The 14,747-nt window shown below is 42.6% G+C and overlaps 1 protein-coding gene across 4 annotated transcripts in view; it reads left to right on the top strand.

Annotated features, from left to right (window-relative positions):
- SIM1 (SIM bHLH transcription factor 1) overlaps positions 1–14,747 on the top strand; it is a 58,987-nt gene that overhangs the window by 13,111 nt on the left and 31,129 nt on the right. For 3 of the 4 annotated variants that reach the window (XM_038396422.2, XM_043510708.1, XM_043510707.1), the window contains 7 exons: positions 857–939; positions 2,172–2,261; positions 2,541–2,649; positions 2,783–2,868; positions 4,105–4,304; positions 4,397–4,503; positions 5,957–6,104. In XM_038396422.2, coding sequence (XP_038252350.1) covers positions 857–939; positions 2,172–2,261; positions 2,541–2,649; positions 2,783–2,868; positions 4,105–4,304; positions 4,397–4,503; positions 5,957–6,104 — 823 coding nt within the window. Of the gene's footprint in view, positions 1–78; positions 98–856; positions 940–2,171; positions 2,262–2,540; positions 2,650–2,782; positions 2,869–4,104; positions 4,305–4,396; positions 4,504–5,956; positions 6,105–14,747 lie in introns of those variants that run through there. The other variant, XM_043510709.1, reaches the window with a different exon arrangement.

Raw genomic sequence — 14,747 nt, 5'->3', positions numbered from 1 at the left:
ATGCTAAAGTGGAAATACTTTTTAATAAAATGCACTGCAGGGGTCCGATATTGCATTCCCGGCGCACCCAAAAGCTCCTATTGAAGTCGATAGATAGGTGAGGAATGAAGGATCGGGGCCTTCTTCGGGATTTACACCAGATCGCTGATCAAATCAGAAAGTGATCTTGATGGCCAGGGTTACATTTTAAAGCCATCTCAATATATTGCCTGGTCTACATATTTAGTTTGTTAATTTCTTGGGAGGTTGTGCACAAACAATACAAAGCATTCGTTTCTGGGAGAGTCGGCAAACACACTAAATAAAGTATTCACAGACCTGAGTTATCCTTTTGTCTAATGGAATAATACTGAATAACATGAATGTTGTATTTCATTGGCTTTATAACATTTAAATCATTCTGAACTGTATTCACGTCCTGTTAATCGCATCATTCTGTTGAAATTAAATATTTCTTTTTTGGTCTCATTTTGATACTTCACAGTGTTGTTCTGTAATTTTTCAGTGAGGTCAGAAGCAAAGATATTGTACTACCCTTTCTTCCAGGAAGCAACTTTCTAGAAGCCATTGTCCAGGTCGAATAACGTTTTATCTGGAGAGGTTCCTGGCTTAGTTGAAATCACTCAGTTCTTATTAATGAACTTTACTGGTAATTCCATCGTAGATATCCCCCCAAACAGGAAATACATTTTAAAACAATCAACAAGGGAATTATTTCCGCTTATTCAGCTATTAGAAAACGTTTTAAAGTGTTTGAAACTAAAACAAAGAAAATCAAATAAACCATCCCTGACAGGCCAATGAGAATTTGTATCTTGTCGTCTCACCTTAATTTTTGTGTGTCTTAAATAAACAGGACTTGGCGAAGCCTGGGGCCATACTAGTCGAACCAGCCCTTTGGATAATGTTGGACGGGAACTGGGATCCCATCTTTTGCAGGTACTGGCCTGGAAACGCGAGCCATTTGGTATTAATGATTAAAGAGATCGTACCATATTCTGAGCTTTTAATTATTCCCTTGTCTAATCTTTAACTGGTCACGTGCTTCACAAAAGGAGAGTCCAGAACTGTGGCGGAATTTATCTGTCACGATCCTTTGCTTCTAACACGGTACAGTGGGTTGCGTTGCAGCTCAACTTGCTGGTGGCCATTCTACGTGTCCGAAGTAGAAAGTGGTAGGTTGATTTGGTCCCTAATCTCAACAGCCTTGTCAGTCAGCAGGTTGACAAGATTTGTGAATGTAGTTTTCTTGTTCTGAGCAATCTGGTGAGCGCAAAGTCGCGTCTTTAAAGTGGTACAAGGTGAAAAGAAAAGTGGGAGAAACCGTAGAGGGGATTCAGGGGGCTATTTTGAGGAGCACATATAAAAGGTGCAGCAAACGTTTAGAAAGTCTTGATCCCATGGTAGTTAGAATAAACAGTGATTAATTAAAGACACGGAAAACCTTAATTCAGCTAAGACACAATTGAAAACTCGCTATTGCCTAAAGGATTAACAAAGGAATATTAGTGTTTATAATCTTAGCTATTCAGGCATGTGGTACTGTGGGGTCTTGTAGCATTTTATACCCGCCTCTAATAAACAGAGGCCTGTTCTTCTATCAGTGCATACAAATAACACCTATTAACATCTATCTATCTATCTATCTATCTATCTATCTATCTATCTATCTATCTATCTATCTATCTAATCTTAACAGGCCTTTTAAATAGTTCTGTCCGTTTCAAACGTTATTTACATTGTGGAGAGTTTTAGATCGCCCCTTGCTCGCTGAAGTCTCTTAATCAAATATGTAAGAGTTAAAATCTCTACTGAAATCGTAGATGGGGGATGGGGGGATGGAAGTGTTCAGCATTTCTCCAGTGGGAATGGTCAGCAAAGCCGAGGCTGGGAGCCCTCGATGCTGGGAGCTTCTATTCTTGCTGCTTTGGAGTCTTAGGTTGATTCATTGTCACATTTCATTACAGAGCCATTTCAAACAGATTCCCTGTTTTGAGGTGCGTTATGTTCATATCCTGCCCCTTTTAAGCAGATCTATTGAAAGGATGTTCCAGCTTCCTCCCACCCTCCAACTCTTTTAGTAATGAAAGCCAGGCTGGAATCCCCGATCTGCTAAATCAATCCCAGGCACACGTAGTTCACAGATATCTGGTGTCTTCTTTCCCCTATAGACCTTGGATGGTTTCATATTTGTTGTGGCTCCAGACGGCAAGATCATGTACATTTCAGAGACGGCCTCCGTTCATCTGGGTTTATCACAGGTAAGTGGACAGGTTACCCACTAACGGCTTATGCGTGCGTGTGACAGGCCATAATTCCCCTATCTATATCCCAGTATTTTCCCTAGGAGATGTACAGCTGCCTCTAAGCTATTTGCCTAAACCGGAGCTGGTGTGAACCCAGACAAAGCCAGGACACTGTCATTGTCTGTGTGTTTATAGAGCCGCACCACGGCAGCAGATGGCCCCACATCCAGCGCCAGCTACACACGCACGCTATGTCCATGGCGAGGAAGTTGAAACCCTCCTCTTCCTTCACAGGTAGAGCTGACCGGAAATAGCATTTACGAATACATCCACCCTGCTGACCACGATGAGATGACCGCGGTGCTTACAGCTCACCAGCCCTACCACTCTCACTTCGTGCAGGGTAAAGTACATTCCCTCTCCCGGCTCGGCCTCCGCGCTTGTGCGGGTGCGGGCTCTGCAGGGGAAGCGAAGCCATCGGGTGCCACCGGGCCCCGCTGCCCTTTTCTCACCGGTGCCTCTGCCTTTCCCCTTAGAATACGAGATCGAGCGCTCCTTCTTCCTAAGGATGAAGTGCGTCTTGGCTAAAAGGAATGCGGGGCTGACCTGCGGGGGCTACAAGGTGCGTGGCCATGGACAGGAGTCACCAGCGGTTCCTGCTCAGAGGGACGGGAAGTGCACGCTAGAGAATCCCTGACTCTGTGGATGTGTCTGTGCTTGGCAAGGCTGCTGGGTCTTGCGGTGTGAAAGCAGGGGACCAGCAGTCAAAATGAGACCTCAGCCCATTTGAGCGGTTTCCGCTGGCAAGACGTTTTTGAAGTGTGGGTTTCGTGTTCAGGCCCAGAAATTTCTCTTCGGGTTGCAGATAAATGAACACAGGCCACAAAGCCAAACTCAGCCGAGTCCCCCCAAGTTTTGCCAGAGTTTGTCGTAGAAACCAAGCAAAAACCACGGCAGTTTCTGTGGAAACGGTAAGATGACCCATTGCAAACCTTGGGGCGAACTTGGCTGGACTTTTAAAAAAGTTTGTAAAGACTCTTCAAATTAGGTGAAGTTCTCCTAGTCTAAGGCCCTGTTACATAGCTCCTCCTAGTCTTAGTTTTATATACCTCTGCTCAGGACTCCTGGGTTCTGTGTCTCACAGACATCTTATGTGATGTTTGCCTCCCAGCGTCTCTCTTTGCGTCAGCCCTCTCGGCCGCAAAATGGGGAAGCATAACGATTGTGAGACTAAATTCATTAATACACATACATCGCTTTGAGTTCCTGCAGAAAAAAGTATGATTATAACATCAAAATATAGGTACTATGAATATGTGTGTAAATCTATATCCACCTACATATACATGACATATATGCCGTCTAATACACATCTATGTAATGAACGCCTTACACATATTTATACACCTATCTACACGCACCTAGTCTACACTCACATACATCTTGTGTGTGCAAAATTACCAGCATCAGTTGTGAACAACCTGACGCTTCTCCCTCTTTCTGACTGTTGCAATGTTTAGAGGAACAATAAAAGCCTAGCGAGGCCTTGATCCCCGTCCCATTTAAATCCCTGGAACACCCCTCTCCCCCTCCCCGGCTTCGAGGGGCTTTGAACCAGGTCTTGAACGCTGAATTGTTCTGTAGAGAAAAGAATGGCTCTGTCCACTTCCTCCACCAGGGCCAGGGGAACGGGCAAATTGCCGGGAGCCAGCGCGGCGCTCCGGTGGGCGGTATATTTCGGGTGCCGGCTGCCTTTAAGGTGCCCACCCGCTCCCCTGTGTCCTATGGGTGTTTTCCAACGCGAGCTATTGCCCTGGTGCGCGCAGGGCGTGACGTGCCCCTGTCCTGTGTCTGGCAGGTCATTCATTGCAGCGGCTACCTGAAGATCCGCCAGTACAGCCTGGACATGTCCCCCTTCGACGGCTGCTACCAGAACGTCGGCTTGGTCGCTGTGGGCCACTCGCTGCCTCCCAGCGCGGTGACGGAAATCAAGCTGCACAGCAACATGTTCATGTTCCGGGCCAGCCTGGACATGAAGCTCATCTTCTTAGACTCCAGGTAGCCGGTTTGCTTTTGAAACTCAGGCTCCGGCCCCGCGCTTCCCGGCCCGCTCGCTTACCGGCGCCTGCCTCTGGCTCTCTCTTCCACAGGGTGGCTGAGCTGACAGGTTACGAGCCGCAGGACCTGATAGAGAAGACCCTTTACCACCACGTCCACGGCTGCGACACCTTCCACTTGCGCTGCGCTCACCATTTGCGTAAGGACAGGTTTCAGAGTAGCCGGGGCCACAAGTACTCCTTTCCCTTTGCGCAAGGAGTCCCGGTTGCTGAAGCACAAGGGAGTAACCCTCCTCCCCCCGCCGCGACAGGTGCTCCGAGGCCCGACGTTAGCCGCCTCCTCCCTCCAGACCGGGACTTACTTGATTTACACCTAGGACGAAATCGGGGCTGAATGAGGGCTGGGAGGCGGCGGGGAGTGTAATACACAAGGAGCAGTTTCAGGGGGTCTCTAACTCACCGTTGCTTCCCCCCAGCAACCCATTATGAGGAAAGAACTAAAACGATCAACTCTTTTCTTTTTGCGGATACAGACTAAAACGGCTGCTGCTCTGAAACCGATCAGATCTCAGATATTTCAGTCGGGAATCTTTTTTCAGCTCCAAAACGGCGTGCCAGTAAAATCCAGACTCCCTTTCTCCGGCCCCACACTGTCACACGACTCCTACGTACACATTTCTTTGGAACTGTGGTATTCCGATTCGTAGATCCGATTTTTATTTCAATATCACGCTGACATGAATACACGGGGGGAAATGAATGGAAAAGAGATTAGATTCCTGTAAGATTTCTTCCAATTTACAGGTTTCAGAGTAGCAGCCGTGTTAGTCTGTATTCGCAAAAAGAAAAGGAGGACTTGTGGCACCTTAGAGACTAACCAATTTATTTGAGCCTAAGCTTTCGTGAGCTACAGCTCACTTCATCGGATGCATTCGGTGGAAAATCTCCCCACTGTATTTTCCACCAAATGCATCCGATGAAGTGAGCTGTAGCTCACGAAAGCTTATGCTCAAATAAATTGGTTAGTCTCTAAGGTGCCACAAGTCCTCCTTTTCTTTTTCCAATTTACAGAAAATGTAACGGGCACAGGTAGAGGCAAAACCCATTTTAAATATTTTTTTAAAAATCTTGATGACAGAGAGATCAGAAAAAAAATATTCCACCCCCCCCCCAGTGCATTATTATTTATTATTGTGAAACAGTGAGTGGCAGGTAGTTTCCTTTAGACTCCGTGAACGTTGTGTTTTTGTAACTGTGCTGACATGAATTGATTAGGCCGAAGACACATAAGTGATGGGATCACTTATTTGGAAATTTCCTGACATGAATTTATCTGCACTAAGCCTGCACCTTTGATGCCTCCTTAGCTTCAGTGGGCGCAGGATCATTCTCTCTCTCACACGCACACACACACACACACACACACACAGTTCAGATCTTTATTTTTGCCTTTACTAAAGCACCCGTTTGCCCTGAGCCAGCCTCCTTGAGAAGTAGCGGTAGCCCTTTATCTAAGCTCTGGCTAACAAAAGCAACGGGGGCTTTTTCAGTGAGTGGGTAACCCTTCTGGAGGGGGGAGAGGCGGATTGCAAGGAGCAGCAGTACTCCACTGAGGTCCTTTCCCTCCCTTTCCTTCTTTTGTATTTTCCGCAGTGCTGGTGAAAGGGCAGGTGACCACCAAATACTACCGCTTCCTGGCCAAGCACGGCGGCTGGGTGTGGGTGCAGAGCTATGCCACCATCGTGCACAACAGCAGGTCCTCGCGGCCGCACTGCATAGTCAGCGTCAACTACGTCCTCACGTAAGTGAGCCCAGGGGCTGCTCTAAAGTGTGCAGAGCTAGGCGCCACGGAGGGGAAAGGCCTTGTGGAAACGCGCGGATAAAAGCCACGGGGAAGCTCGTTGCTTGGAACAGACCAAGCTCCACGGTCTCCCCCTGCCTCCTGGTCTGGGTCTGCTAAATCCGCCCAGGGCTGCAACTGACCAGGGCGCCACACCGGGCTGGCTAGGAAACCCAGGGAGCACTTTCATCTCGCTGAAAGGTTCCCGTCTGACTTTTCTCTCTCCCCCCCCCCCCTTCGCTAGGGAAAAGATTTAGAGGTTTGTCACCCACATATTCGGCTCCCTCTCGCTCTCTTTTTACAGTTTAAATGTACCCAGCTTTACATCAAATTTAATGCAGCGTCAGAAAAAAAAGGGGAGGGGGGGTTCAATGTACGGAGTTATTTATACTTAACAAACAGGACATCTGTTTTTCTTTTCAAAAATCTGGGGTTTGAAGTTCTTAATCTCATCCAGAGTCTCTATCAAAGCTCAGAGATTTCTTTTTTGTTCTGAGAGAGTGAGCCTTACATTGAACCACAAAGTGACCAGAAGCTTCTCGGTTTAACCTACCCCCATTACCCCTCCCCCAAGGCAAAAAGGTTCAGAGTTAATGCGGAAAACCTTGGCTGTACTTCTTAATTCATCCCATTGTACTTGGGTATTACAGGAGTATCAGACCTGTATGGTACCTGCTGCATAAACTGCAATACCTAGGTCCAATGAATGAGTTATAATTACCTCCGGCAGGTTGGCTGGACTTATTTATTATGATAATATTAATACTATTTTCATTGAAATAGTGATTGCTGCTGGCAGAAGTGATATGTCATTCGAATCCGTGGCCTGTTGTGTTTGTTTTGGTAGGGAAGAAAACATTCATGGTTACTGTAAGTACAGTATACCTGCACATGTACATACTTGTAGTCCAACGCTGATTTTTTCATTCTTCTCTCAAATGTAACTATTGAAAATGGATAAGCTAAATCTTCCTTCCCCCCCAAATGGATGAACATTCTGCAGAGATTTTCAGCCTTAAAGCAAAATTATCTTATTTTGGGGGGCTTAATGTACACACAGGTAACTTACCGTTTTGGCAGTTAGCGTTTTAAGGCACATATAAAAATGAAGTTGTTTATTTGGAAACAGTGACTATGGTCTTCCAAATGGTACTTTTCTAAGGAGCGTGCACTTAATTGGATGGGGGAGGCTCCTTTATAAATAAGAGGGCCAGTATTGCAGAGTTGAAGCTCTGGTCATTAGCAATTGTACTCGACAATAAAAGTATGTATTCTCTGCTTGATTCAATATGGAGAGTTCCGTGCTCATGGAGGAATAATTATGAATTCGGTTTGGGTGAGCTTTCCTGTGTATAGGGAAAACCCTTGTTTTCCTTCGTAGATGGAAACACTACACTCACAGCTGGTAGTTAGGAAAATTTTCTTGATTCGCCTTAAAACAACAACAACAACAACAAAGCAAAGTAGGGGTAAACACTCTTACCCAGCAGCGGCAAGACTGGAGAAGGAGGAGGTTGATTCATCACACGCATTATAGCCTTTCCATACATTTCCATCTCTACACTCCCAAAGCCTAAGTCCCACCAATGCCTGTATTTCGCAAATCTTAGACTTTTCAACTAAACACAAAGTGAGAGGCCCAAATGTATGTCGCAGATTAAAACACTCGTAAAACATGAATGTTGAGCAGCGAAGAAATGTGTCTGTGTATTGTAACCATTTTTCAAAGAAAAAGAAAATACCATAATAAGGTGCTTTGTATGTCAGAGGCTTCACAAGTACTAGGCTTGTTTTCCTGAGGGGGGGCCAATGGTTAGCAGTCATATTTTATCCAAAACCAGAGCATAGCCCTACCTTAAATGACCTGCATTGAAATGAAACCTCCCACTGGATAATTTAATTTCTGCTTTTGGTCATTTTGAAAAAGTCTGTTTTGTTTGCTTGGGAATAACTGGATAGCCTTTTCCTATTGATTGTCACTTGTTCGCTCTGCGTAACAATTATTCCAGTGTGTAATGGAAACAGGACAGCGATTGTGCAGGAAAGCATTTAATCACCAGAATAGTTACTTGCTTTACCGGGGAAGATAGGGAAAAAGAGGGTTCAAATATGGTGTAAATCACATTGGGACCGATCTTGCAGTCCTTTCTCAGGCAAAATTCCCAGTGATTTAATGGGCATAATTGCCCGCTGCGTAAGAACAGCAAGATTGGACTTACTGTTAAATCCATATGCAATTCCAGTATCTTTAGCCGTATACAAATGCTTCGATCGCTAACAATGTGCCTAAGGCGGTGGGTAATATACCATAGAGTGGTTCAGGGTCTGTTTTTCACAATGAACAGGTTGCAGTTTGTTTGCTGTGGACATCCTACATCTGGTTGCAAAGAGCTGATTTACATTGCTTTAGCCAATTAAGTAGATTTGTATTGATTCTTCATGGTAGCAGCGAATCTGAGCATAGATGTGTTCTGTGGACTCCTTCGTTCTTTAAAGTGATGGAGTGATAAGTGAGTTCTGTTCAAATACACACCTTTAAATACAGCGGCACAAAGGGAGAACACCCAGCGGTGGTTCAAGCAGACCTCGAAGCAGAGGCTTAAAATATTCCCAAACTGTCAGACTGTTGGAGAACACTAGGGGGCCGATCTTGCTCCTTTTGAAATCAATGGAAAAACTTCAGTTGTCTTCAATAGAAGTAGATCGGGCCCCCTGAGTACGCTGTGCGTGCGTGTGTGTGTGTTATGAAAATAGCGATACCATTTCTTTAGCTTCAATTAATGTTTCGGTATTCTTAATGAGGCGGTGTCTTCCCTTTCACTCAATATACATTTTAAGTACATTTCTATTTTGATATATTTTTAGCCAGGCTGCCATTTATTGGAAAATTATTTATTAAAAATCCCTCAGATGTTTCCCCTAAAACAATGGATTATGTAACAACTTTACGATGTATCGAGCTATTTAAGACTCTCCCCATGCTCTTTAATTAATTGTCTCAAGTGCAGAAATAGAAAGAAAAACCAGCTTATGTCAAAGGCAGATGGTAAATGCTGTGATGTCTATTACTAGCTTCTACAACTGCCATGTGCTGTAGAAAGCTGAAATTCACAATGCAAAGATACTCTGACTACATTAAAACCTTGTTTTGGTATGTCTAGGTCCCTGAGGTTCAGTCAAGTCTGATCACCTCTTCATTAGTGCTCTGTCGAACAAGAGATCATGTAATATTTTTCTGCAGTTAAGTTACCACAATAATAATAACCACAACAGATTCCCAAGACACAGGCATCGTTTATTGCCCTTTTTAGTCTATGATAGCCTGCAGTTTGGAAGCTAAGTGATAAGAACAGACAATATTCTGTTTCATAGTACTTTGCAGGTAGATAAGTGGATGGCTTTTTAGAAATGAGATGTAGCCAACCTCAGAAACAGTAGATAACACTGTGACTATCAGACAGAAGTGGATGAAAGCTATTGTAGAAGAAAGTTCACATTTAGAAGGGGGGGGTATGCTGAACTCACCTTATGTAGGGTTCAGTTAATTGTCTCTATTAGCTATTCATAGTTACTCCTGCCTGTCAGCCTTTTATCACTCAAATGTGGAACACAGGGACTGAAAATATAGGGGGAAAGAGAACCAGACTTCCGTTGACTTCAATGGACTTTGGATCTGATCCATATTATAGATCTTGTTTTCAGGAAATCAGAATAAAGGTTCTTCCATTGCTCTCAAAGTATGGATTTTTTCATATTATTTATTCTAATATAAATTCTGTAGCTACTAAAGTTCCTTAAGGATGACACTGGATTATTCCACTAAACCAAGAACAGCTGTGAGGTATGTGTGTATGGTGTGGGTTCCTTTCATGCTTTTGTTATATAGCATTTGGTATATGGAAAATCACTTGTACAGATGCAGTTCTTGGCAGAGACATACCGCACACAAGATACAGTTGAATAATGGTATAAAATCAGTTAGGAGAGATGTGCTTAGAGGCGAAATAGGAATGTTTCTTGACTTGTTCGTTGCAAATAAATTGGTGTACATTTAACTCAAAAATATAATGAGAAATGCAAACCAATTGATTTTGTGGCTCGAAATAATAACACAGTATGGTTAGGACTACAGAGTGATCTGTTAATTTCAAGTGTAGAGGTTACTTTGGAAATACTTTAGCTGCTCTTTCTCACTACATTTTGATAAAAAGTAATCCAAAGAGGGATCACAGCTTTATAGAAAGCTGATTTGGACTATTTTGTCCTTATACTTCGAATAATACTTTATGCCTGCAATGGAGCAACTGGTTTCAATTGGAATGTTGAGTGAGTAAGATATTACTATTGAGCACGAGTATCACAGTCTGGGCCTACTGTTTTTAGGCTAAGGGTCATTGACCTGCACAAGTGTTATCCTTGTGAAAACCAAAGCAGTGTCAAAATCAAGCAGTGTAATAAAAGGCCCAACAAATATAGACAATTTGCTTCGCTAACCAGTATTTGCTGTGGCTGAATACCTAAAGTGGTGTAAAAATGAGAGAAGAAGAAAGGTAGAGGTAGGGATCATGGAGATCAGGGGTTCTCAAACTTCATTGCACTGCAACCCCCTTTTGACAACAAAAATTACTTCACGACCCCAGGACAGGGGACTGAAGCCTGACTCTGCCCAAACCCCACTGCCCCAGGTGGGGGTGGGAGCAAAGCCTGAACCCCACTACTCTGGATGGGGGGTGGGCAAAGCTGAAGCTCCAAGGGCTTCAGCACAGGGCAGGGAACTTGCCACCTGAGCCCTGCTGCCCAGAGCTGAAGCCCTCAGGCTTTGGCTTCATCCCTGGGCAATGGGGCTCGGGCTTCAGCCCTGGGCCCCAGCAAGTGTAAGCCAGCCCTGGCGACCCCGTTCAAAGGGGGTTGCGACCCACTTTGGGGTACTGACCCACAGTTTGAGAACCACTGATGGAGATGATAAAAAACAGTTTGCTCCATTTAAAAAAAATCCAAAATTGCTATGGTCCATAAATGTCTAGCTTTGAAAAAGTACATTCTAGGATTAAGAACAATTACTTTTAATAAGTGTAAATACAGAACTATTTACAAAGGATACTACAATCAGGACCATTTAAACAAGATTTTTTTTAATGACTATCAAAAATAAAAATAGGGCACTTGAGATTTATTTTAAAATATACAGATTTACTGTTCTTTTGTATTTCAATTGACATAGTAAGATCTAATGTAGACATACTTGTTTCTTTTCTTATTTGTTTTGTGTATGTAGTTTTCCTATTATTATCAGCTGTGCATGTTTAGCTTAAAGACAATTCAAGTATGTTTCAATTAATATAGACTGCAACTGCTGAAGTTTTAGTTTCTATTTAAATTTAAACAATCCCTTTTTAAACAAATGGGTAATTTAAAGTGCAGATCTTTTAGCTTTTTGAGCAGCAAATATAATAATTTATCCCTAGAGAATGTTGGAGAGCTTTTACTGTATATGTTTATTTTTTTCTTTATCATTTAAAAAAGCAGCTGTAACACTAACATATACAGATAAATTGGATTAGACGCTTAATTGCACATAATCTCTGTTATGATAATAAAGTACATAAAAGTCCCACTTGCCATCTTCAAATTATCTTGTATTATGTAACAGGCTGATTAGAAGTACAAATTGAAGTATGCAATTTGTATAAAAGATCATTTCAAAAATAACATGATAGATTAAATGAAGTTTAGGATAAATTAACTGTTAATTGCATCTGTAAAATATGCCTTTTAACTTTAGTGCTTAGTACATTTTATAGTCGTGTGTCTTATCAGATTTTAAAAAATTAATTACATAATCAAATATGTTATCACTTTGCGTGATCAGTGAAATTAATGAAATCCATAAAAAGCCAGAATAAGTGGGCTTTAAGTGTTAGTGGGTGACAAATCCATTTCTACAACTTTGGGGGCAGACAGCTCCCCATGGCCTTTACTTTAGCCTCTTCCTATTTGGGATTTCCCATCAGTTGGATTTACATTAACCACAGGCCCAGTGGTTGCTCACCATCCTGCTTCAATGTTCCTATCTCTACTAGAGTATTAGGAGCTGGTGCAATGTCCCCACCATACACATATACTCCCTATAACACGGTGTACTCCCTATATCAATCAAGTGTCCATGTGAAAGAGTATATGGCAAAGGGAGTATACAATGACTTTTAAAATACTGTTTAAAATTTTCTGGGAATTTCAGTGTTTATTACAAAAACAAAAAACAATGAGAATCTGTGCAAAAAATTCACAGTTTAGGTAAATAGAGGAGTTAACACTTGGGAATGGGAGGACAGGAAAAAAACAGATAATGAAAAGTAAGAGATTGAAAGTAAAATCAATTTAATGCTGTAGTTTATTTCATTAATTGTGTATTAACTGTATGTACACACACTCACGCACACACATACATATGTATGTATATCTTCAGTATTTTCAGGTAAAAAAATAAGTAAAAGCTAAAATGGAGGGCCTTAGGAACACAATAGTAATGTTAATTACTTTCAAGATAACAGGCTTAACTCCTTCACTTACACATATGAACTACTTTATTTATTAATAATACCACTGAGTTATGGAATTGCTGATGTGAGTAAGTGTTTGCAGAGTAGGCTCACAGTTACATAAATTTAACTGTGGCCACTGTATTTCCCCCCCCAAATATGTACAAACAGTAAGCTGAGCGTAAAAACTGTTGCTTTACCTTACTATTCCTTAGTAGGAACGGCCAAAACCTGTTCTCCAATAAAGTAATTGGAAGTTTTGCTATTCTCACATTCCCTGCCCATTTTATTTACTCGTATTATTTGATAGATGTAAAAAGACCCCATCATCATTCAACTGATGATTTGATTAGAAGTGTAAAGAAATCACGTAACTGGATACTGGTCTTTACTCAACCACAGCAGTTTACAGGTACATACTGTGGAGAAAAAAATAAAAATATTAAATCTAATAAGAGTACTGTTGAGCTTCTCTCTTCAGTATTTTGTTTGTCCACCATTAGCTTCCCGATGTCCACAACATGCTACTTCAGTTCTTTGTGCATGCAGGTTTTCTTAGCTACTGTTTTCTTTAATTCTCTCCAAATTACTTCTTGGGCTTTAACCAGGTGACATTAATGGTCAAGACACTAAACACTATGGGCTAAGTCCTGAAACTCTTACTCATACAAATCTGCCATTTACTTCAGAGGATTTTTTCTCTTTCTTTCATTTTTTTGTGAGCTTTTGATCATTGTCATATGCAAAATAAATCCACTCCCATGCTTCCTTCTCAAGGGAATCTTTTTTTGATGCTAATAATAATATCCCCTAATGCACTTCACTGTCGATTCTACCATCACGGAAACACAGATTGCCAAGAGGTTCAGAAAAGATTCAGTCATGCTTCATGATAGTACTTCCACCAGCTGTATAATAAGGGACCAGAGTGGTGTTCTTTTGGAATTTCTCCTTCATGCTTCCATGTACAGTATAAGCCTTGTCCTCAGAGTGCAGTTTGTTAGCTTGTATTTCATCAGATGATAACTTGGATGGAAGGTTCAAATTTTATCTGGAGAAGGCTGCAACTGCTTTGGATTGTGCTGCCATGTCAGGCAAGGTTTCTTACTTGTTACTCTTCCATTCAGATCCTTACACCTTATTACTCCTCTTTCTGGGCCAAATGGTATAATCCCCCCATGCCTCTGCAGGCAGGTAGGAATAGAAAACCCTAAAGAGTATGTCAGTGGTCCTGCTGCCTGGGTGGAACAGGAAAGGACATAATGTACAAACTCTGAATGTCTCAGAGCTATGTGTAATGGAGCCTCTCTCTGTGGCAGTGCAGCAAGGGCTTGACGGTGGCAGCAGGCCAGGTGGAGGAGCAGCCAGTAGATTTGCCACTATCCATATACATAGCTCTTCCCCACCACATGCTGGGCTCCAACTGCTGCTACATTCTATGGCTTGCATTAGTGGCTGTGCAGCATCTTTATGCCAATTGATTTGAGTTGAGTGCTGGAAGACTCCTTCCAGAACAACCCCTTCTTGATCTCTTGTGCAAGGTTTGTTGGGGTTTGTGAGGAAGTGGCAGGAGGAAGGCAATTGGCCCATAGCTCCTTCATGGATACCTGCAACACTGTATTCCTTAAGCAATTTTACTAGTTTGGGTTCTCCCGTTTCCTTAGTCTCCTTCATGCTTCACTCTGCTGTGTATCTTGGTTCAGTAGGTTTCCCACTTCTTTGTTTTGTATGTAGTTTCATTGTCATTTCCATGGGTCACTTTTTGAGTACTCAAAACTAGTGGCTTATTTTTTTTCAAAGACAAACTATTATTCTGCTTCTGATTTCAGGCCTCAGCTCTTCTGTCTCCCTCAGGGCACGCACTGTCTCTCTGTGTAATATATATAATATAAAACATTAGTCAGTGACTGAGATATGGGCGGTTGTGCCTCGTGGTTGGAGCAGGAGTCAGTAGTCAGGAATTGGAGCCCAGGGTCAGATTCAGAAGCCAGGCCCAGAGCCAAGGGTCAGAAGTCAGGTATTGAAACCAAGGGTCAGGATTGGGTTACCTTGAGATGGAGAAAGG

Source organism: Dermochelys coriacea, chromosome 3, assembly GCF_009764565.3.
Source record: "Dermochelys coriacea isolate rDerCor1 chromosome 3, rDerCor1.pri.v4, whole genome shotgun sequence".
NCBI lineage: Eukaryota > Metazoa > Chordata > Testudines > Dermochelyidae > Dermochelys > Dermochelys coriacea.
This window is presented reverse-complemented; position numbering and strand designations above follow the sequence as displayed.